The sequence below is a fragment of the Carcharhinus amblyrhynchos genome, unplaced genomic scaffold (assembly GCF_965287045.1).
Source record: "Carcharhinus amblyrhynchos unplaced genomic scaffold, sCarAmb.v2.hapA scaffold_38, whole genome shotgun sequence".
Classification (NCBI taxonomy): Eukaryota; Metazoa; Chordata; class Chondrichthyes; order Carcharhiniformes; family Carcharhinidae; genus Carcharhinus; species Carcharhinus amblyrhynchos.
In genome coordinates this window covers 10056286-10081540 of record NW_027649779.1, presented here as the reverse complement: position 1 = coordinate 10081540, position 25255 = coordinate 10056286, and the positions used below count along the sequence as shown (strand labels likewise).

Genomic DNA, 25255 nt, shown 5'->3' with positions numbered 1-25255 from the left:
TAAGGAGAAATATTGTATTGTGTGAGATTTTCTTCTCATCTCCAAACCCAATTTGTACAGTGAAAGCCAACCACACTGTAAATAGAATCACTTTGTATATTCTACACATTTAATTACAGAAATCGATGGTATTTCTTCTGATAAATTGTGCTTTATTATTGTAATGTGGCAGAGACACGGAGTTGTTGCAAAATTCTCTAATGTTCCAAAATGTTATTTCATCATTTTCAGATTTATTTTCTTGTTGGTGGTGTGGTAATAAAATCACCATATTTACAATGGAATTACTTATTTAAATAAATAAATAATGAATTGTAATATCACCATCAGAAATAATGGGGACAATACAATTAACATTTCAGTCAAACAAATATTCTGATACAGATAAAATGTCCATTTTAATATTAATCTATTGTAAATCTCCGAGTCCATTCTGTTGGGGGTGTGGAAGGTGGGACGTGGATCCAGGCGCCGCCTCCAGCAGGGAATCAACAGGCGGCGCCTGGAAAGCCGCCCCCTTCTGCCGGGTATTTAAATACCGCTCACTGGGACTGGAATCCAACAGCCCGGGAGCTGGTTTGTTCACTGAGTTCCTGACACAACCATTTCCCCCAAATCACCAGAAAGATGAGGTCGGCCATTTCTCTCAGTTTGTTGCTGACTTTCTTATCCGGTGAGTATTTTTTTATTAGTGTTCAAGTCTCTCACTGTTACTGTCTCAGTGTTAGTCTCTCTCTGGAATGTTCCAGAGTCAGCAATCATTTCACTAAGATTAATCCCTGGTGTTTTTGATCTATTTTTACAGGTGTCCAGTCGGATGTTGTGTTGACCCAGCCAGAGGCAGAGACCGGGCGTCCCGGAGGCTCCCTGAGACTGACGTGTAAAGCCAGCGGTTTCAGTCTTAGCGGCTACTGGATGTACTGGATCCGGCAGGTTCCCGGGCAGGACCTGGAGTGGCTGGTTAGCTATGCTAGTTCATCGAGCAGCTACTACGCGCCATCAATTCAGGGTCGATTTACTGCGTCCACAGACACTTCAAGCAACATCTTCTCTTTGGACATGAGGAGCCTAAAGATTGAAGACACGGCCATCTATTACTGTGCAAGACAACACAGCGAGAAGATCCAGGGCTGCACCCGGACAAGAACAGCCCGGGAGGGATATCAGCGTCTTCCATCATAACCTGAAGGTCAGTGTCTGTTTTAAATGCAATATGATCGAGGCTGGTCAGAACCAAACTATAATCGTGTTAAAAAAAAGTAACACAGAAAGCATTTAACAGTAAAACTTCCCAAACTCACCGATATAACTGGTGAGCTTTTCACTGACTTTATATTCATTGTAGTTTCAGCAAGTACCACACACGATATATTACTCTTTTTAATATTTCTGATAGATTGTGTTATATAAACAGTTGCCTACATTTTACATTAGAGCAAAACTAATGGTCCATTTGAAGTGAATATTGAACAGCAGTACTGAACAGAGTGAGTGCAGTTTTTGTGTGGGTGTGTGTCACTGTGATATACTATGGGGGTCACAATGCTGAGAAAAGCGTCATCCTCATACAAAAACCTCAGAAAAGGACGTTGCTTAAATTTGTGACCAATGCCATTGCCGAATGCCAAAGTAAATGAGGGTTCAACAAAATAATACTTACAAACAGCATTGTTTTTTTTAAGATGTAAAATGCTTCAATTTTATTGTTATTGATTTACACGCTGAATGTGCACAGAGAGTGTAAAAGTTTCTAACCCCCTTTATCAATATCATGACCAGTAAAAATTGAAATATCTCACTGACTCACCCTGAACGAGTTGGAAACAGGCTTTTGAAATAGCTGTGAAATTAACTGTCTGTATTTTACAGCTAACAGTGCGCCTCAGTATTTGTCATGCTGTGTCTCACTGTGATAACTGGATGGCACAGCAGTTACTGTCAATACAAAAACCCCTCAGCACTGATTGACTGAAACTGGATCAGTGTCACTTTTAAATCCCAACTGTAATCACAGTGCAGTATTATTTATGTCCAGCACTGACCACATGACAAGAATAAACATGGAAAATCTTGATAATTACTCAATCATCGATGTGTGTTTTCAACAACATGTTCACGTGTAACTCTGTGAAATATAAAATATTAGGGTCATTTATGAATGCCAAATAGTATCCAGAAATCCAATTATAATCGAATGAACATTAATTGTCTTTGCTTTTCCTTGGGTTTGTGGATATTTAAAATAATGGTGATTTTGTGTCTATTTTGTGCAGGGACGGTTATTGTATGACACAACCTACGGAATGTGACACTGTGACTACTTCGGCTACTGGGGACAAGGGACCATGGTGACGGTGACTACAGGTAAGAACCATCCACTTATTGAGTAACTTGTTTACGTGTGTCTTTGTTTTATATTTTTATCTATACGAATAATCCATGTGGTAACATAAATGTGAGTTTGGTGGATTCTCGGTTGAGAATTGTTACAATGTTTCCTGTGATTTTGCTGCAAAGGGGTTTTAGAATTCCGCTTTTTCTTGAGAATAGGTGCTGCTGAGGGATTCAATCCCAAATTGTTGGGATTTTGTGTTTACCTGTTGACGTTACTGTGTGGTTGGGTTACTTTAAAAGCCTAATGTCTGTTAAACAATTCAGCGTTTCTGCAGCGCTTACTCTCGGCGACATCTAGTGGCTGCGGGTTGTACCATCTACTGCACAAGTGTTTGAAATTTAAACCAAAAATAGTAAAAAATCTAAAATTTCTATATTTATCCAGTGAAGATGTTCCACTCACTCACAATGTTGGTGCTGCTGTGCAATATTTTCTGCTTATTCTAAACATTAATTAGTTTGGTGATGGGCGAATTGGCTGGAATTTATATTAAACATTTCTGTAAATGTTATATTTGATTCTGTTGAAAGTGTTTGTAGAATTGTACTGCTTCTGCATGAAGCGGGGTTCAGTCTCTCAGTGATTCTTTTTTTTCTGGTGAGGAGATTATGTATCTGGGTGACTCTAAATACGTAAAATTTGTGAATTAATTTGGTGTTTCTGCATTGTTTGAACTCAGTGACACTGAGCTGTTACACGTTTTGTGATTGAATATGAACATTCTGCAGGTCGCAACTGCTTGTTGCATGACTGCAGACAGAAATAAAGCAGGCTTTATTGTGTTTGTATGTTTAAAATCTTTAGTGATAACGGCTGACGCAGCTCGCTCAGAACATAGTTTGTCACTGCTTTCAGAATTTGGGGTACCTGCAATGTTTAATCTCGGTGGCATTTGATGGCTGGAACTTTTACCATCCAAATGTTTAAATATGTTTGAAATATGACCCAATATGAATAAGATGTGATCAAGTTTCAATACTAATTTGTTGGACATATTCCACCTCCTCGCAATGCTATTCCCATTACTCCAGATTTCTGTTTAGTTTAACAATTGGTTAAGAGCTGGTTTGCTAGATTCGATATTGAGATTTTTTTTTTGCAATGTTACATTTGATTCTGTTGATTGGATAATTGAGCTGTTTTTTCTGTGAAGCGGATTCATTCCCTCATTGATGTGTCTTGTGTTTCTGCTGAGCAGATTCTGTGGTGCAGTCACTGTGAATGTTTAAAATTTGTGCAATGGTTTGGCTTTGTGGCATTATTTCTGTGTTGTTTAAATAGTGTTTTAACGGTGCCGTTGAGAGCTTAGATGTTTTCTGGTTGAATGCAAACAACCTTTGAGTTTGAAAATCCTTGTAGGGAGAAAACAAGCAGGTTTGGGGAAAAAAAAATCTAAAAGATTTCACAGCATTTTTATAAATTTTAACTAACGCTCACAAATTCAAGTAAGTCATGACTTACAACGCTCGTTCCGACACTTAGTCTTTGCTGCAATCACAAACTTCTCATGAACAAGTTTAATAGTAAAATTAATGTAAATCAAAGGATTATTAATCAGTAATTTAACTCCATATTCACCACAGATTATTTTATATTAATAATTTAGCAATAATCCCCTTTAATAGTTTTGTTGTGTTTTTCACACAAATAACATGACCAGAACATTTTCCAGACTGGAAATATTTTGTGTCAATTCCAGAAACTATTTCAATGATAACCTGCTGTTTTCACAGCAGCGCTCAGTTGAACAAGATATTTTGCATTAATCGGTATATTTCAGATTAAGTTCGCATTCACTGGAATACGAGTTTTGCAGAATAATTTCCTTTTTGGAAATTGTTGTTTCCGATTATTAATTTTTTTTTCTGTGCAATTGCAGCCAGATTATTCGTTCTAAGTATTCTTTTTAAATTAGATGCCGAGATAATTAATTACTTATCTCATCTCAAAATTTGTGAAATTGTTTGGTGTTCCTCAATTGTTTTTACATTGTTTCAGCTCAGTGAAACTGAGCAGTTCTGGCTAAATGAAAATAAACTTGCTTTTGAATATTCTTGTAGGGATAAAGCAGAAACATATATGTTAGGCCATTTTATTCATGTTAACTAGTCGTTACATATTAACATAAAACATGAATTACAATTCACTGTATCTCTATTAGGGACATTACGCTGCCCTGAATCTGTTATATTCGAAGTTCTCATTTTCAGAAAAAATAATTGCCCAGTTTTAGGGATTTGAGACAGCCAGGGAGAGATAGTTAAAAGGCAAAGGGAGTTTTAAAATAAACATCAGGTTAATTTAAAATGTTTATTGATTTTTTTTCGCTGTTGTAATTTGACCTTGGATCAATTAGAATCAAACAGTTTATAAAAATTTGACAGACTGAACACAGTTTCCTGACAGATGGAATTCGCTGACACTCAAGCAAAATTGCTCAACTGATTGTGTGTGAATTGTAGTAAAGTGTCAACGGAAACTGGCTACCGATTGACAATTAAATGCTTGAAATTCAAAAAGATTACTTTGAATAAAAATAGTATGATGTTATAAATATTATAAAAATAATATTAGCTCTGCACTTAATAACATCATGTTTCCCATTAATGTTAAACACAGAATAGAATTATAGGAAGAATAAATGACAGAATGGAAGAATTCATACTAACTGAAGCTTATGTTTAATTCATATTAAATATTATAATGAAGAAAAGGTCGAGGCTTAAATTCTGCAACGTGTTTTTAGCGTTACAGAGGATTTGAATCAATTATCGTCTCTGCGTTTGCACTGTTTAATTCAGATCTTCCTTCATTAAACAATGTGTTCAGTAATGAAGTTGTTATATGGGTGGTCTAAATTATTAAATCTCGGAAGCAGTATTATTGATTTCAAACGGCCAGGCCGTTACATTCTATACAAACACAGAAATCTGCATTTTTAACACGATTGTTGGTTATAGTAAGACATTTGTAGTAAAAGTGAAAAAGTAAAATATTACGATGTAATTAGATTTAAGTAAATGAATGACAGATGTTTGAATGTTTCCATTCAGTAATTTGAAATTATAGTTTAACATTGAGATTTAATTGGAACCTAATTATTTAACATTGTTGAGGGCAGAAGCACGTTTTGAATGATTGAAAACTCACTTTATTACAGAGAACAAATCAGCTGGCAGGAGAACTAACTGACAATTAACAATAACTTAAAATGTAATATTGACGCTGATTAATTCAAAACAAAAGACCTTGAATATTGCACTAGCGTGCAAAATATTATCAGTTTTAGAGAATATTTAATTGTATCAAAATGAATTCAAAAACAAAACATTTCTTTACTCAGCTGTGCTCGGCTCGATAAAGTGTTTTGCCTTGATTATTTTGTTGATTACATTTAATTAAGAAATTATATCCAATCAGGTAACGATTTTCAATGTAATTTTTTCTGGTTTGTTTAATTCTTACAGTGTCACTGCATCTCTGTTGGTTAAAATTGAACTGTTACTGTGTCACTGTATCTCTGTTAGGGACATTGAACTGTTATTGTGTCACTGCATCTCTGTTAGGGACATTGAACTGTTACTGTGTCACTGTATCTCTGTTAGGGACATTGAACTGTTACTGTGTCGCTGTATCACTGTTAGGGACATTGAACTGCCCTGAATCTGTTATTTTTGCTCATTTTCAGCGAAATTACATTTTTGCACAGTTTTCGAGAAGTGAGACAGGCAGAGGGAAATAATTAAAAGTCGAGAGGAGTTCTGAAATGAATATCAGTTTAATTTAAAATAGGTTATTGATTTTCTGTTGTAAGTTGACTATTGATCAATGAGAATCCAACAGTTTGAAATTGACAGATTGAACAGATCTTTCTGCTGGGAACTCGGCTATTGAACTGTTTGTGTCTGTTCTGTTTCTGGGCGTGTGGTCACTGTGTTGGGACCAGGAATCTCCCTGACTGGTTATAAATCTTCTGGTTCCTTCTCCTGTACTGCAGGAAGTGAAATTTGATTTATTTCTTCAATGCATTTGTACTTGTGAGAAATGTGACTGTTTGACTGGGCATCTCATAAATTAAACCCCTGAAGCATATTGTGTCCATCAGAGAAGCAGAAACATCAGGCTGTAGAGGGAGAATTGGGTGATTTTTAAGCAGTGATGTACCGGCCTTGGGAATGTTCGATGAACAAATACAAAGTGAGATTTACTATATTGTGCTCCGTCCTACAGCAGCCCCTGAACTGTTTAGTTTGACAGTTGAAGGGTCAAATTCACTTGCATATTATTTTTAATCTTCTAAAGGCATTTTAGAGACATTTGCTCGGCCAGAATTTTTAATCTAATTGTTCCTTCACAAAGTATGAAGCATCCTTGAACAACTGCAGTCCATATGCTGCAGGCATCCGCCCTGCTGTTAGGCAGGAAGTTCCAGGATTTTGACCCAGCGATTATGAATGAATTGAGATATTGTTTCAGGTCTGGATGGTGTGTGCTTTGGAGGGGAGCTTACAGGTTATTCTGTTTCAGATGTAGCTGCTGCCCTTGTCCTGTTAGGATGTAAAGGCAGTGGGTTTAGACAGTGTATTCTATGGAGCCTTGGTGAGTTGCTGCAGTGCATGTTGTATATAATACACACAGTGCTGACACTGTTTGTTAGTGATGGAGAGAGTGAATAGGGTGAATGAGGGGGCGGATAATCTTGTGGGTGGCTTTGCCCTGGATTGCGTCAGATTGCGTGAGATTTTACACGTTTCTCTCATTGAGGAAAGAGGAAATTATTTAATTGTGACTGACATGTGAATGATTTAAATGTTTTTCCAACACTTGACCCACAGTCCGTATTGTGCTCGCTTGTCACTCCCACTGACTGTGTGAGTGGGTGAGTGTGTGTGGAGTGAGGGTGCTTTTCCAGACTGAATCAGCCAGATAGAGACTTACACACATCACACACTCTCACACACATAAATACACACATACAGACCCTCATATTCTCTCACACATACATACACACACTCACTTTCTCTCTCATACGATATCTCACACACATCCTCTTTCTCTCACGGCCGACATACTCTGTCTCAAATACAAATACAGACATACTCCCGCTCTCTCAATCAGTCTCTCATCTCTCATACACAAAAACACTCACACGCACACACGTCCACACACATTCTCTCTTACACTCAGACACACACACACATAAGCATAGTCTCACGCTCTCGCACACGGACTCTCTCTCCCAAACTCTGTCACACACGCTCAAGTTGTCTCACATTTATTCACACACACTCTCTCACAATTCCTCTTGCACACGCATCGCTCTCTCTCACACACACACATATTTCTATCCCTTTTGCACACACTATCTCACACCTGCACATTCTTGCTCTCTCACACGAGCTCTCTCACAAACACTCTCTCACAAACATAGACCTATGCACACGCTCTAACTTATACACAGACACAGTCTCTCACATAAGCACAGTCTCGCGCAAACATTCTCTGACACACACACACACACACACACACACACACACACACACACACACACACTTTGCTTCTATCACCCACGCACATTGCACACATCTTTCTCTCTCACACACAATCCCATGCACACTTCCACACACTCATGAACAGATTATTTTGCATTCCAGTAGGCACGCTGCCCCCTCTTGCAAACGCAGCCCACTGTCACACACATGTGCAAACACAGTCTATCACACACAGGCACCTTCACACACACATTCACCCCTCTCTCTCTATCAAACACACACCCAAACACACCTCACACACTTTCCATCTCACATACGTCAGAGAGACAGTCATTTGCATCATAGAATAGAATCACAAGATCCTACAGTACAGAAGGAGGCCATTCAGCCCATCGAGTCTGCATCAACAGGAATCCCACCAAAGCCCTATCCCCATAACCACATGTGTTTACTCTAACTAGACCTCCTGAAACTAAGGGGCAATTTAGCACGGCCAGTCCCCTGAACCCAAACTTCTTTGGACTGTGGGAGGAAACAAGAGCAACCGAAGGAAACCCAAGCAGACACGGGGTGAACTTACTAACTCCATACAGAATGTCTCATATCGGGAATTGAACTGTGAGGCAGCAGCGTTAATCACTGTGCCACCTCGGCCACCCCCACCCCCTCCCGCACTAACATTTGAATGAGGGTGGGATCGAGGAGCCCGAGTAAAACTCATGTGAATAAGTTTCAGCGGGAAATTCTTCTCTGTTTGGAGTCATATTTAGCACAAAGCAAGATGGTGATGGTTGTTGGAGGTCAAACATCTAAGTTGAGAAATCACTGCAGGAGTTCGGCAGGGGACTGTTCTGGGACCAACAATCTTCTATTGCTTCATCAATGACACATTCCATCCAACATGAGGTCAGAAGTAGGGATTTCCATGTGTTACACCGGACACAAAGACACAATCAATAAGAAGGGATCTGGCTGAGACTAAGTCCGCCTGGCTCCCCAATACTGGTGGAAACTTGGTGTTTGATTCCTGTGTGACCCTAGTTTTGCTGGAAGCTTCCCTTCCAGCTCCCTCAGTCTGTCTATTTGTTCACTGATCCGTGTTTCTGAAAGAAAGGCCCCGACATTAAAGCAGCTGCCCGGTGATCTACACTGATTCCTGACTTTACACAGCCCTGTTACTGAAAGCTGATCAATGGAGAGAATCGGGAAAAGATCGATGGAGAGGGAGAGGAGGAGGTGGCTCACTGACTCTCTCACCCTCACCCACACTGACTCACTCACCCTCAATCTCTCATCCTCACTCAAATAACTTCACTCACTCACCCTCACTTACCCACCTTCCCTCACTGACACACTCTCACTCACTCACCCTCACTCACTCACCCTCAATCTCTCATCCTCACTCAAATAACTTCACTCACTCACCCTCACTTACCAACCTTCCCTCACTGACACACTCTCACTCACTCACCCTCATTCACTCACCCTCACTCACTCAACCACAATCACTCACCCACAGTCACTCATTCTCATTTACGCTTACTCAATCGCCCTCATTCACTCACCCTTGCTCACTCATCCACCCTCACGCACTCGCCCTCACACACACTCGCTCTCATGCACTCGCCCTCACGCACTCATCCTCACGCACTCAACCTCATGCACTCAACCTCATGCACTCAACCTCAAGCACTCAACCTCAAGCACTCAACCTCAAGCACTCAAACTCATGCACTCAAACTCAGAAACTCACTGATCCTGATTCACCCTGAGTCACTCACCCTCACACACTCACTAACTCATAATCACTCACTCATATTCACTCACTCACTCTCATCCATCGCCACTCACACACACAAGCACTCACACACCCTCATTCAACCTCACTCGTTCACTCAAACACACGCCCTGACTCACTCATCCTCACACCCTCACACACTCACTCACTCACAATCACTCACTCATATTCGCTCACTCACTCTCATCCATCCTCACTCACCCACAAACACTCATTCAACCTCACTCGTTCAACCTCAATCACACACCCTGCCTCACTCACTCTCACACCCTGACTGATTCACTCACATTTACTCACTCTCACACCCTCATCACGCACCCACATTCACTCACTCACTCACACGCACTCACCCTCACCCTCACGCACTCACCCTCATGCGCCATCATTAACTCACTGTCACTCAGCCACCCACACTCATACACCATCACTCACTCAACCTCACTCACTAAACCACACTCACTGACTTAGACCCTCAGTCAGTCACCAACATTCATACTCACCGTCATTCACTCATCCTACTAATCCACCTTCACTCACCCAGTCTCACTCACTCACACTCACTCACCCCATTCTCTCACAGTCACTCACTTACCGGACTTACCCACCCTCACTCAGCCAGTCTCACTCACTCTCACTCACACTCACTCACTTACTCACCTACCCACCCTCAATCACCCAGACTCACCCCCACAGACTCAAGCTCAATGACCCTCTCTCTGTGTCTTTCTCACTTGCGCCACCTCACCCATTCAGACTCACTCAGACTCACGCACTTACATTCACTCACACACCCTCACATCCTCATCATCACTCAACATCACGCACCCTAACTCACAGATCCTCAATCACTCATCCTCACTCAAACACCTTCACTCACTCACCCTCACTCTCCCACCCATCCACATTCATTCTCCCTCACATACCACCCTCAATAACACACCCTGATTCATTCACTCTCACCCCTCACAAACACAGTTACATTCACTCCCTCACCCTCATTCACTCAATCTCACTCACTTCCACTCACCCATCTCAACTAACCTTCACACATCCTCACTCACTCTCCCACACTTTTTCACTCTTGCTTACCTACACTCATCCAGCCACCTTCACTCACATTCAGCCTCCTTCACTCACCTACCCTCTCTCACACACCCTCATTTACTCACACTCTCTCACCCTCACCCACACTTACTCACCCTCAATCACTCATCCTCACTCAAAGAACTTGACTCACTCACCCTCACTTACCCACCTTCCTTCACACATCACTCATCCACTCTCACTCAATTAATCACTCACCCTCACACACTCACATTCTCTCACTCACACTCACTGAATCTGTGTGGTGAGCGTCTGCAACGAGAGAGAAGAAAGATCTCAAGCGGCAGTTTGGTGTTCAAAGGTGGGAGCTGCCCTGGGAGTGCAGAGAGCTGGAGGGAATCGCTGGGGGCTCGGGGCCAGGGACAATGGCAAAGAGTCAGGGGAGAACAGGAGGTGAGGGAAAGGGCAGAGAGCCGGGGTGGGGATGGACAGAGAGCCAGGGGAAACAGCAGAGAGCTGGGGGAAGGGCAGAGAGCTGGGGAAAAGGGCACACAGCCAGGGAACAGGGCGGAAAGCCAGGGGAAAGGGCAGACAGAGAGGGGAAAGGACAGGGAGGAGGGGGAAAGGGCAGAGAGACCAGTGAAAGGGGAGAGAGCTGAAAGAAAGGGCAGAGGGATGGGGAAAGGGTAGAAAGACCAGGAAAAGGGGAAAGAACCAGGAGAAAGGGCAGGGAGGCACGTAAAAGGGGAGGGAGGCAGGAGAAAGGCCAGAGAGCCGAGGGAAAGGGCAGAGAGCCCAGGGGAAAGGGCAGGAGAGTCAGGGGGAAAGGTCAGAGAGCTGGGGCAAAGGAGAAAGAGGGGAGGGAGCAGGGACAGAGGGCAGAGAGCTGAGGGAAAGAGCAGAGAGCCGGGAGAGAGGGCACAGAGCTAGAGGGAAGTGTGGAGAACCAGGTGGAAATACACAGAGCCGGATAAAAGGGGAAAAGAGCCACCGTGAAAGCCAGAGAGCCAGGGGAAAGGGCAAAGAGCTGGGGAAATGGGCAGAGGGCGGGTGATGGACGGGCGGTGTGAGGAGGTTCAGAATAGAGTTAGCACCACAGTCAGCTCATCTGTAATCTCAGTGAATGATGGAGGAGACTTCAGGGCCCGAATGGCCAACTCCTGCTATTAATGTATGATCCTTCAATGAGTCAATGTTGGATTTATTTGAATTTATAATCACATTTAGAGTTTCCTGATCATTCAGAAAGTATTCATTCCGGAGGGATTTTTGAAGCAAAGTCACTAATCTCCGTTTTGTGGAGTGAGAGGCAGTGAGTTGGAGAGAGGAAGGGGCATCAATCAGTCTGAACACAGGCAATTTCCAAAACTAGTGTGGAGATGCCGGAGTGAGGTTGGTGTGGGCACAGTAAGGATTCTCACAACACCAGGTTAAAGTCCAACAGGTTTATTTGGAATCACAAGCTGTTGGAGCTCCCTCATCAGGTGAGTGGATGGTCTGAATGAAGGGAGAACTTCTTCATTACAAAGTGTTGTTGTTTGAGAAATAAACAGCGGTTCATCACACACTGCTGTTGTTTGAGAAATAAATAGTTGCTGCAATAATGGAGAAAATTTTTGCTGTTCTCTGTTAATCCAATGAATGACATGTCATTGTGAGACTAACAGAATGTGTTTTTTTTCCTAATTTGATAGAAGTGGAGACAGGGATATGAGTTTCTACAGAGATGACAATTCCCAAATGATAGAAGTAACATCATCTCAAAGGCGGATGAAAGATTTAATCGGGAAATATTAGGGAAAAGTTCATAATTCTAATCAATGCTCGAGATAGAAACATAGAAAATAGAAGCTGGAGTAGGCCATTCGGCCCTTGGAGCCTACTCCGCCATTCACTTTGGTCAGAGCTCATCACTGTCCTGATCACACCTACTACCCATATCCCTTCGTCCCTTTAACACCAAGAGCTATATCTCATATAGAAACCTATTTGTAACAATATGTTTGTTGACTTAATAAACGCAAGAGTCTAACTTGTTCAATTGGCTATTCTTTCCCAGCGACACCATCTCCGCCCAATCTCTACGGCCTGGTCTCCTCCTGTCAGCAACAGAACTCCGACGGCTCCATCACCTTCGGATGTTTGGCGATGGATTACTCTCCAGATGTTTCCAAACTGACCTGGAAGAAAAATGGGCAAACGGTCCCCAGTGGGTTTAAGACTTACCCATCAGTGAGAAACACGAAGGGAACCTACACCCTGAGCAGCCAGTTAACCATCAGCGACTCAGCGGGAGAATGTCCCAGAATTGACTGTGAGGTTCGACACATCAGCACAGTCAAGAGCGTTAAAATACCATGTAAGTGTTGTGGAACTTGTGTGAAACAGAAACACTGTGGTTAACATGTCGGGCCTTGGTGAGAACTCATTGAAATAGATGTGCTTAATCCGGCCCTCTGGATTGGTCCAGATAGTGTCTATTGACTGCAAATGAGTTAGAACATAGAACATTGCAGAGCAGTACAGGCCCTTCGGCCCTCGATGTTGCGCCGACCAGTGGAACCAATCTAATGACCCTCTGACCTAAACTATTCCAATGTTATCCATATGCCTATCCACTGACCATTTGAACGCCCTTAAAGTTGGTGAGTCCGCAACTGCTGCAGGCAGGGCATTCCACGCACTTATTACCCTCTGTTGACAAATGTTTAATTGGTATGTTTTTATTTCCTGAAGGTGATCCTAAGCCTAAGATCCATCCAACTGTTATCCTCACCGTGAGTTCCAGTGAAGAAATCTCACACAGGAAATTCGCAATCATCGTCTGTTCAATCATCGATTTCCAGCCAGGGTCAATGGAAGTGAGTTGGCTGAAGAATGGGAAACCCACGCATTCAGGAATTGTCACCTCTCCCCCCTGTGAAGTGAACGGGAACTTCTCGGCCAGCAGTCGGCTGACAGTCTCCGCTGGGGAATGGTTCAGCAAAGCGGTCTATACCTGCCAGGTCACTCACCTAGGAAACACTCAGAGTCTGGACATCAGCGCATCTCAGGGTAAGAGACTCAAACAGAGGACAAAATATATCATTCTGATGTTAATCAGAATTAGGGATCTATTAAAGTTGGTACAAAGCATAGAACAACTTGTAAGTTATTGTCCTGTAGTTTGCTGCATTAGGACAATATCTCATTCAGAATTTCATCAGAAAAACAATTTTTTGTTATCCTTTCCTGAGATGTGCATTTATTTCCCAAACCTGAGGGCACTGAAGTGTCACTCACGTTGCTGTGAATTTGGAGTCACATGCATGCCAGGCCAGATAAAGACAGCAGGTTGATTTTGCTAAGGAGCATTTGTGAACTAGGAGGGGTTTTACAGCAATAGCTTCATGAGAACCATTTCAACTTTTAATTATAGATTTTTACCAAATTCAAATTTCATATTTGCAATGATGGGATTCGAATCTGTGTCCCCAGAGTCTTGCCCGAGGTTATAAGTCCATTGACAACACCATATGCCACTGCCTCCCCTTAAAAGAGTGCCCCCTTTCGGTTTGAAGCAATATAGTGAGTGAGGTGGCCTTGATGTCAGCTTGTTCCTGAGACAGCTGGTAAAATTTGGAGAGACAGTAGGTGTGAGACTGTTTCACAGGTCACAGCACAGGGGTAAAATATTAGAAAGTGCATCCACCCTATTTATAAACCAACGGTCAGTAGTTTTTCCCTGAGTTCAGGATGGTGTATTTGTTTGGGAATTCTCCAATTCTGATTCATGGAAATGTTACCGCTGCTCCAATATTTAATACAGGGAATAATTCCATACAGCAAGCTGGTTTCCCATTCGCCATGGAAGGTGAAAGGCGATAGTTAGAGATTGATATATTGAAGGCGACTTTGTCTCCTTCAGGCTGAAGACTGCTGTCCTGCTTCTGAAGGGGAACTAGGGTTCATTTTCATTTCTCATTCACAGATCCTCCCCAGTGCCTTGATACCACAGTGAAGATACAGCCACCACCAATAGAACAGGTCTTACTGGAGGCGACCGTGACCTTAACCTGCATCATTTCTCATCCTCCTGATGGAGTTAACGTGTCCTGGATCCGAGACAGGAAGTATTTGAAATCAGAGATTGCCGAAAAGCCCGGAGCGGATCGTGACAGCGTGATCAGCAAATTAAGCATCTCCACACAAGCCTGGTTGAGTGCGGCTGTGTTTGAGTGCGTGGTGAGCCATCAGGATCTGCCGACTCCTCTAAGAACATCTATCCACAAGGAAACAGGTGAGCTGAGAGATTGAAACAATAAATGTAGGGTCAACGACAGGGTTCTGAGCAATGTGGAGGAACAGGGAGATCCTGGGGTTCATATCCACAGATCTCTGAAGGTTGCCACTCAAGTGGATAGAGCCGTGAAGAAGGCTTAAAGTGTGTTAGTGTTTATTAACAGGGGGTTTGAGGTTAAGAGCCGTGGGGTTATGCTGCAACTGTACAGGGCCTTGGTGAGACCACATTTGGAATATTGTGTTCAGTTCTGGTCACCTCACTCTAAGAAGGATGTGGAAGCATTGGAGAGAGTGCAGAGGAGATTTACCAGGATGCTGCCTGGTTTGGAGGGTAGGTCTTATGAGGAAAGGTTGAGGGAGCTGGGGCTTTTCTCTTTGGAGCAGAGGAGGATGACAGACGACTAAATAGAGGTTTATAAGATGGTGAGGGGGATTGATAGAGTGGATGTTCAGGGACTATTTCCTTGGGTGGATGTTGCTGTTACAAAGGGGTATAACTATAAGGTTCATGGTGGGAGATATGGAGGGATGTCCGAGGTAGATTCTTCACTCAGAGAGTGGTTGGGGTGTGGAATGCACTGCCTGCTGTGATCGTGGAGTCGGACACTTTAGGAACTTTCAAGCGGTTATTGGATAGGCACATGGAGCACACCAGAATGATAGGGAGTGGGATAGACTGATCTTGGGTTCGGACATAGCTCGGCACAGCATTGAGGGCTGAAGGGCCTGTACTGTGCTGTAATGTTCTATGTTTCTATGTAAATGCATCACTGTGTCTATCTCCAGTGAAAGTGTCCTCGTCAATATTTAGTATTCAGTGCATTAATGTTCTCCCCTGAACTAAACGACTCTGGGCCGATTGATATGTTTATGGGGAGTTTGATGTGTTGATGAGTGAAAAGTGGACTGAAGGCGATGTTATTGGGTTTAGATCGAAGAAGAAGGGAGGAGGCTGATGTGGAGCATCAAAAACCAGAAAACCAAAAAGCAAAAGTAGATCAGTTGGGCCGAATGGCCTGATTCTGTGCTGTAAACTTTCTGAATCTTTCCACTCCGCCCCCCCTGAGTTATTTGAGAAAACAATTGTGTTCACCTCTCCTCCAAGCTGCAAATCAAAACTGGGAACAGTTAAAATCAGAAGCGAAGCACATTTTCCTGATATCTAACCAGTGGTTTCATTGTCTCCAGAATTCTCCAGTTTATTGACATTTATTGTACATTTTCTGCAGATCCAAATCCACGGGAACCGGTCGTCTCTGTCCTCCTGCCCTCGGCGGAAGACGTCTCCGCTCAGAGTTTCGTCTCCCTCAGCTGCTTAGTGAGAGGTTTCTCCCCCCGAGAGATCTTCGTCAAGTGGACCATCAACGACAAGCCGGTGAATCCCGGCAACTACAGGAACACCGAGGTGGTGGCGGAGAACGGCGATAGCTCCTTCTTCATGTACAGCCTGTTATCCATTGCAGCAGAGGAATGGTCCAGCGGCGCTTCTTACTCCTGTGTGGTGGGACATGAAGCCATCCCCTTGAAGATCATCAACAGAACAGTTGACAAATCCAGCGGTAAACCCAGTTTTGTGAACATTTCCCTTGCACTGATGGACACGGTTAATTCATGTCAATGAGAGTCACTCACTTCCATTAAAAACTACAATAAAAAGAATAAAAACATTTTCCTCTGACGATCAATGAAATACCCAATTGTTTAATTGGTTGTTTTTCAGTTTTACTTCCATATCTTTGATTTGAGTCAGATATTTTCATGTCTCGGACCCAACATTGTTGAACCAGTGCTCCCAGCGGAGATAGACACTGGGTCAGGGATAGAATAGAGCACATTCATTACAGGATTCTGCAAAATATCTTCACTGGCTCTCCTCCCGCTGAGGGGAAAAATCCGACATTTTTAACATGTCTGACACACAAACACAACATTTAGATCTCTGTGTCCCTGCTTCTCTCATTGACCACCTCTTTAAGCTGCTGCACCGCACCCACTGGGAACTGAAGTGAGGGTCACACACAAAAAACCATGGAGAAATATTCCCCCCATCGGACTGAGGGAGAGTGAAATTGTTAACATCCTGGATTCCCACTAACCCAGCAGAGAGAGGGGAGGAGCAGGAGCTAATCCATGTGCCAAAACTTCCTCAATGAAAAGAGAAGGAATGTCATTATTTAATCCACTCACCTCCACCTCCTCAGTGGTTAGAACCATCAGGGACATTGCATCACTGGGTAGAGAGAGGGAAACTCTGAGCTCACTCTCCTCCCTCCCCCGTGTTTGGAAGGGAACAGTTCTCTACTATAAGGACCCAGTTGCTAACAGTACAAATTAGTTTCCGGTTTACTTGCGACAGATTTTGAAGTATTATTATCTTAATCATTGAAATATATATATACTAATGCAACATAATTTTAAAATGTCTCAACACTCTTGTTCCTGTTAACCATGCGCTGACATTGATTTCCCAGAATACAAATTTAAACAAGTCATAGATCCCTCCCCGGGCTTTAATGTTCTGTCCCTGAGGTCTCTGAGATACATCAATGAATTCTTTCATTCTCTCTCCTGATATCACCGTGCTCCTCACATAAAATATATTTCTACAGCAAAACATTGAAAATATGTTCCGTTATTCGGGTTGTCTGGATCATATTCAGTTCACTATTGTCGGTGAAACTTGGAGCAATAGTTAAAAAAAACACACACTGTCAAAACTGCCCCAAACTGTCACAATTATACATACATACATAGGCGTTCACACCCACACTCACACACTCACACACACATACACACACACACACACACTCACACACACACACACATACACACACTCACACACGCACACACTCATACACACACTCACACACTACACACACATACACACACTCACACACTACACACACTACACACTCACACACACTCACACACTCACTCTCACACACTCACACACACACACTCACACACACATGCATACACACACTACACACACACATACACACACTCACACACTCACATATACAGACACACTACACACTCACACACTCATTCACACACTCACACACACACAAACACACACACATACACACACACAGACACGTGGACACAATTGCACAAATACACATACTCATACATATGCACACGAATACAGAATGTTAATATACACACACAAACGCATACACATACTCCCACACACAGAAATATAGACAGGCACATTCAAATACAGACACAGAATCTCACAAATACACAATACACACAAATACATACACAACAAAAACACAGATACATTTATAAATAAAAATGCACATTCACAGATCAGAAGAACACACAATATACGCACAAACGAACTCAAACAAGCACGATCCTACAAATACACTAATGGACCACACATATACAAACAAAAATACATGCATACACAAATACTTCCCTCTCTTTCTCTTTCGCTTTCTCTCTGTCCCCACACGCACCATGCACACAAACACACACACACACACACACACACACACACACACACACACACACACACACACACACACACACATGGATGCACAAGGGGGCATACACCCACACCTGCACACACAGACACGTACTTGTATAAAAAGCCACAAAACAAAACATGCACACAAATTATCAAATATATACAAACGCACGCAGAAACCATGCAAACACACAAGTACATATTACCTAAACATACGTGACTAGGTACACAGACCCAAACGCAAACACATACATGCATACACACAATACGGACAGATAACACGCATGCAGGTCCAAAACATACACAAACAGATACACACACTCAAACAAATGCATATTCTCACACGTTCTCGCTGAAATGAATACTGATATAGAGACCCACAATGTTATACACATTATCACTTATACAGGGAAATAGATGTAACAATGTTAACACACTGTATATAGGTAAACAGAGAGCAAAATATTTTCACACAAACATGTGGATGCAAACATTCACATGCTCATACAGAACAGAACACCACAGCACACAATACTACACATGGAAACACAGCCATACACTGACACATTGTTATAAATAACTATCAACACGGATTTACATGCACTAACATGTTAACAGATCCGCACACAAACACACGGAGGAACAGACACACACAGAAAGGGAAGGAAACATTACTCGAGTGACAGAAATTAACATATTGAAATAGGCAGAAACACGGGCACACGTTAAGAGTGGCATTAATAAATATACTGAGACTTCACACAATAATAGTCATATATCCACAATGTCTGAAGAATAAATTATACACACAGACACACAACTACACAATTCAACAAACACAGGCAAATGAACACGTTCATTATCCCTCATACACACAGATTAACTCAGGACCAAAGATTAATGCAGCTCAGGAAGTGTTCACACACACACACACACACATACAAACACACACACACACACACACACACAGACACACACAAATACACACAGACACACACACACACAGACACACACACATACACACACACACAGGCACACACACATACACACACACACACACACACACACACACACACAATCTTAAATACAAACGGCAGGTAAATGATGAAAGTAAAATTTAAATGTGAACTTGAATGGACATACACACCGATAACTATCCCAATTCTCAAAACACCGCCAAACACGTTGAGAAACTGAATTAAGCTCATGATTTACTGAACATTTCCACTGTAAATTAGCAAAGATTGGAAATTACATCACAGATCTTAAACAGCAGCATTCACAGTTTACAGATCAGTCACCATCTGTGGAAACAATCATTGACAGGGGAATGTTCCTCCATATCAGTCAGAACATTCTTCAATAAGGGTTCGTGGCAAATAGTTCAAAATGAACTGATTCTCAAGAAAACACCTTCAGTGCTTTCTGACATGGACTCTCCAAGGAATACCAATAAGGATCAGGTGTGAAAATAGTTATGGAGATCTGTTACTGAGTGTCCTGAATTTAACAGGAGATATACATTGAAAATTAGAGATGAGAATGAATGAACAGTTTATGAAGGAGAACAGGGAAAAGAAAACAATAAGATTCCCTGGATAAATAAAGTAATCTAATTCCATTTCCTGGTCTCTGTCCCCTAGACCCCACCGACCGCATCTGGATTGAAGACAGTGAGGATGATAACAGCAACATCTGGACAACCGCTTCCACATTCATCGTCCTGTTCTTCCTGAGCATTTTCTACAGCACTGCCGTCACTCTGATGAAGGTGAGATGATTCAATTCACTCACATTTCAAACTGGCAGAATGGATTTGAAAAATCTCTCAATGTTTCACTGATTAAAAACATTAATGTCCCGCATCAGAAACATCTGCTTCAATATTGTCTCTTTATTTTACAGATCAAATGATGGATTGAATTTTGGACGCTGCAGATTTCCCTCAGCTGATTATAAAGATCTGTGTATGGCTTCAATACAATATCTGCTCTCGGTGAATCTATCAGTAAATTTCTCTCAGTTTATCATTCTGGATCTGTAACTGAGGCAACATTAGACATTATTTCAGTTTTCAGTGTGAAAACTACGAGTTTTTTTTGTTATAATGTTATTGTGGTTAATAGTTTCCCCCCTAGTTTAAATTTCATGTATAAATAATTTCTCATTCCTTATTCACGTTTGTTAATTCCTCTTTCTATTAAGGATCTGTATTCTCTTTCTGGTGTATGTAACAGATGTACAAATATTGACGGATTCTCTGTACATGTCTCCTGTTCTCAATGTGAACCTCGATCGCGATGTTCACTTTCCCAACTTTAAAAAAAACAATTTCGCTGTAAAATATTCTCTGAATTTTTAAATAAATTTTGAATAAAAATTTAACGATCCCTGTCTTGGCTTAATTCCGTTCTCCTAAACCCATCAACCCCGCTCCATTTCCCTATTACACGGTTTCCCCCCACTTTCCCAGACAGGCATGTCCCCCCCAGTCATGGGTGGGATGTGGTTGAACTCAGGACCCTTTCGAGACAGAGTCACTGCGCCACCCAGTGATCCACCCGTGGAAAGACACCTTCATCTCTGCCCTTTTCTGATCAAACCCAAAGACAGAATGAGAGAAGAATGAGGAGAACCTTGGTGAATTCACTCATAAACTGGTCTGTCATGGAGTTTAGAAGGATGAGGGGGGGATGTTATAGAGACGTATAAGATAATGAAGGGGATGGATAGGGTAGAGGGAGAGAGATTCTTCCCGCTTAGAAAGGATAGCAGGACGAGAGAGCACAGCCTCAAGATAAGGGGGGGAGGGGTGCACTTTAGATCAGAGTTGAGGAGGAACTTCTTCACTCAAAGGGGTGGTGAATCTGTGGAATTCTCTGCCCATTGAAGTGGTGGAGGCTACCTCGTTGAATATATTTAAGACACGGGTAGATTTTGACAGACAAGTGAATTAAGGGTTATGGGGAGAAAGCGGGAAAGTGGAACTGATCCACTTCAGGTCAGCCATGATCTTATTGAATGGCGGGGCAGGCTCGAAGGGCTAGATGGCCTACTCCTGCTCCTATTTCTTATGTTCCTTTCTTATGTTCTTATGGAGGACCAGCAGCATTTAAACTGCCCTTAACCTTGTCTGATTCCCCTTAGTCCGCCAGAAATGAGAAATGAATTTGCTCCGAATCTTCACTTCAGGGCATGAAGAAAGATTGTGTTTCATGTGTTCAAGGAGGCACTAACTGACCGAACGTAAGGCAGAATGTAAAATCAGTGGACTGGATGCAGGAGAAAAACACGAGAATAGCTCCAGAGATCAGAAACTTCAGTGGCGAATATATTTTGGAGAGTTTGGGACTAATTTTCTTGACAGAAAGTTGCTGATGTGACTTTAATGAGGCATTCAAAATCCTGAGGGGTCTTGACAGAGTAGATAGAGAGAAACTTTCAATGGCAGAAGGATTTTGACACAGAGGGCACGGGTTGAAGTAAATTGGTGAAGGAAACATGGAGACATCAGGAAAAAACATTTTCAGACAGTGAGTGACCCAAATCTGGAATGTGCTGTTTGAGAGCGTGCTGCACGCAGAGCCAATTAATGGGTTCAAAATGCGATTGGATAATTGTCTGAAAATGAACTAAATGCGAGACTGTGGGGTACAGAGTGTTATTGGATGAATTGGTCCTTTAGAGGGCCAACGCATACATGACGCTTCAAAACGGCCTTCTTCTCTGCTGTAAGTACTCTATCAATATTGAAAGGGTGACAGTGGCATCGTGGTAATATCTCTGCGAGAGTAATTCCGAGGTAGGCAAATTTCTCAAGATAGATATTGATCCTGATAAATGTGAGGTGATGCATTTTGGAAGGAATAATGTAGAGGGGAGTTACATGATAAAGGGTAGAGCAATTAAGAGTATAGAAATGCAGAGGGACCCGGGAGTGCAAGTGATCAAGTCTCTCAAGGTGTCAACACAGGTGGAGAAGGTTGCAAAGAAAGGTTACGTAATGCTAGCCTTTATAGGAAGGGGTATATAGTATAAGAGCTGGCGTCTAATCCTGCAGTTGGACAGAACGTTGGTTAGACCGTATTTGGAGTACTGCGTCCAGTTCTGGTCACCTTACTACCGGAAGGACGTGGAGACCCTGCTGCTGTGACAATGCACCCTCTTGTTTAAACACTCTGCAATGCTGAGACTGGGGAGAGGAGTGAACAACAGGGAGCAGCATTGCAGCTTCTCTCCCCCCATTGAAACTGGGATTGTTGCTCCATCTGCTGCACCATCCCCACCACATCCACTGGGGGGCAATCTGGACAATGGGCTGCAGGCAGACCTCACTGCGCCTGCGCCACAATCACACCCACCGCCAGCGTCCATCTTGCGTTGCCAGGGGAGACAGCGTCCCGCGCGCTGCACTCTGGGGGAATTCCCCTTCTGCACATGCGCCCAGACAGTTACATTTTAATCTTTTAATATGTTGAATCTTGATGATTATTATTCACATCCTCACCCGTCAGACTTTCGGTTCCTTCTCCATTCGGGAAAATCGTTTCTGTTTTTTATTCCGTCTGTTTTTCAATCACACCCGCGCGGTGCGCTCTGGGAAAATACTACAGCACATGCGCGGTTCCGCCACCTGCCTCTTTATAAAAATATGTATTTTATTTAATTTTAATTCCGCTCCTGGCGGGATTTCCGGGTGGGAATTTCTCTCACTTTCTACATTTCTGAACCGCCGCTTTTTCCTCGGCGGGGGGGAGGGGCTGCCAGTGACGTCACGGCAATATGGCGGCTGCCCCGCCTCTCTACAGGACCAGGATGATCCGCCAATGAGCAGCGTCTGGGCCGGAGTGGGCAAGAGGTGATGCTGGGCGGAGCAGCGCCCGGGCGTGTTACAGCGACCCCCGGTGGTCAGGAAGGGAAATAGCAGCAGCGCAGTCTCTGCCCAAAGGCTTCCCCAGTTCAGCTGCTCAGAGACACTGGGAACCTCTTCAACTGGAAACTTCAGCTTCTCACATTCACCCCCTGTGTTCAGTCATTGTTTAATAGACAACCTCTGTAGGGAAATCAGAAACAACTTGTTCACATTAAAGGGAATGGGAATCTGAACCATTCTGCTCAAAAAGCTCTGCTCGCCTTGAAATTTCAATTGAAATGTTCAGGATGAGAATTTATAGATACAAGTCATGTTGTATGTGGAACGGTCATGATGCTACAATAACATCAGTGCAGACATCTCACAGGGTTGTGTGACTGGAGGAGATGTCAGAGATGCGCCTTCATCAGAGAAAGGGAATAGCCAACAGAAACAATTGAAGCAACATTTAATCTCTTTGTTTACTGTGTTTTAGGGACCGCCTGTTGCGCAAGAACCAACACCTAAACCTTTCCTGCTAAATAAATGTGAAAGCTGTTCAGGTTTATAACTGGCAGGGAAAATCGGGACAGGAATGAGGATTCAACATTTTCATTCCAACTCCGGTGATCTTTTCCTGCATCAGGGTAACTTGTATAATGTAGACCAAAAGCTTCAAAATGGGAATATTTTATCTATCCAGGACCGACACAATGTTAATAAAGGCCGTTAAAATGAATATTACTGACAGAGAGATTAATGCAGTTACCTTACTAATTGTTCCCTTTCTGGAGAAACAGGGAAATAAATTTTTCCCAAATATCTCCTCAAACCTGCTGCACTTTCTTGTGATGAGAGTGATACAGCACCACCATCTGCTGGCGGCCCACTGTAACTGCAGGCGCTGGTGTTTGTGAGTCTGGGAACCGCTGAAATGTGAATATTGAACGATATTATCCGTGATTGGAGCTTCCAGAAGGAGTTCCCCCTTTTTATAACCTGACACCGCACATAAACCGTGTTCTTCATTCCCCACAGGGGGATATTGTCCGGAGATTGAAGTTGGGATTATTTCACACTGCAAATTGTACATTCGATGCAGTTATCACATGTTAATCACATTCAGAATCTTAGTGGGTAAACTTTTCTGTCCTCTGTACTCCGTTTGTCAGAAATTTTCAAGGTATTGTCTTACAAGGGCAGAAGGGCAGAGACATTTACAAGGGACACGCACACACACACACACACACACACACACACACACAGACTTACAGGGGCACACACACACACACACACACTGACAAACACACACACACACTGACAAACACACACACACACACACAAACTTACAGGGGTGCGAACATACACACAGATCCTGCGAAAGGATTGTCACAGTAACTTCATTGCAATGTTAATGTAATCCTACTTGTGACACTAATAAATAAACTTTAATATTTCCATTATAATTATCTAAATTTCACACAATGATACTTTCACGATTGAAAACACTATCATTTTAAGGTATCTGATAACTGCATCGAATGTACAATTTGCAGTCTGAAATCATCCCAACTTCAATCTCCAGACAATATCCCCCTGTGGGGAATGAAGAACACGGTTTATGTGCGGTGTCAGGTTATAAAAAGGGGGAACTCCTTCTGGAAACTCCAATCACGGATAATATAGTTCAGTATTCACATTTCAGCGGTTCCCAGACTCACAAACACCAGCGCCTGCAGTTACAGTGGGCCGCCAGCAGATGGTGGTGCTGTATCATTCTAATCACAAGAAAGTGCAGCAGGTTTGAGGAGATATTTGGGGAAAATTTATTTCCCTGTTTCTCCAGAAAGGGAACAATTAGTAAAGTAACTGCATTAATCTCTCTGTCAGTAATATTCACAGGGAAATCTGACCG

At 42.7% G+C, this 25255-nt stretch overlaps 1 protein-coding gene across 1 annotated transcript in view; it reads left to right on the top strand.

The window, feature by feature from the left end:
- The window catches only part of LOC145362570 (immunoglobulin gamma-1 heavy chain-like), a 53864-nt gene extending 29996 nt beyond the window's left edge, over positions 1-23868 (top strand). Inside the window, exons 4-8 of the mRNA XM_080218570.1 lie at positions 806-1122; positions 2313-2364; positions 12789-13094; positions 13466-13783; positions 23837-23868. Of these exons, the coding sequence (XP_080074696.1) occupies positions 806-1122; positions 2313-2364; positions 12789-13094; positions 13466-13783; positions 23837-23868 (1025 nt within the window). The remainder of the gene's footprint in view (positions 1-805; positions 1123-2312; positions 2365-12788; positions 13095-13465; positions 13784-23836) is intronic.
- Positions 23869-25255: the final 1387 nt, after the last annotated feature.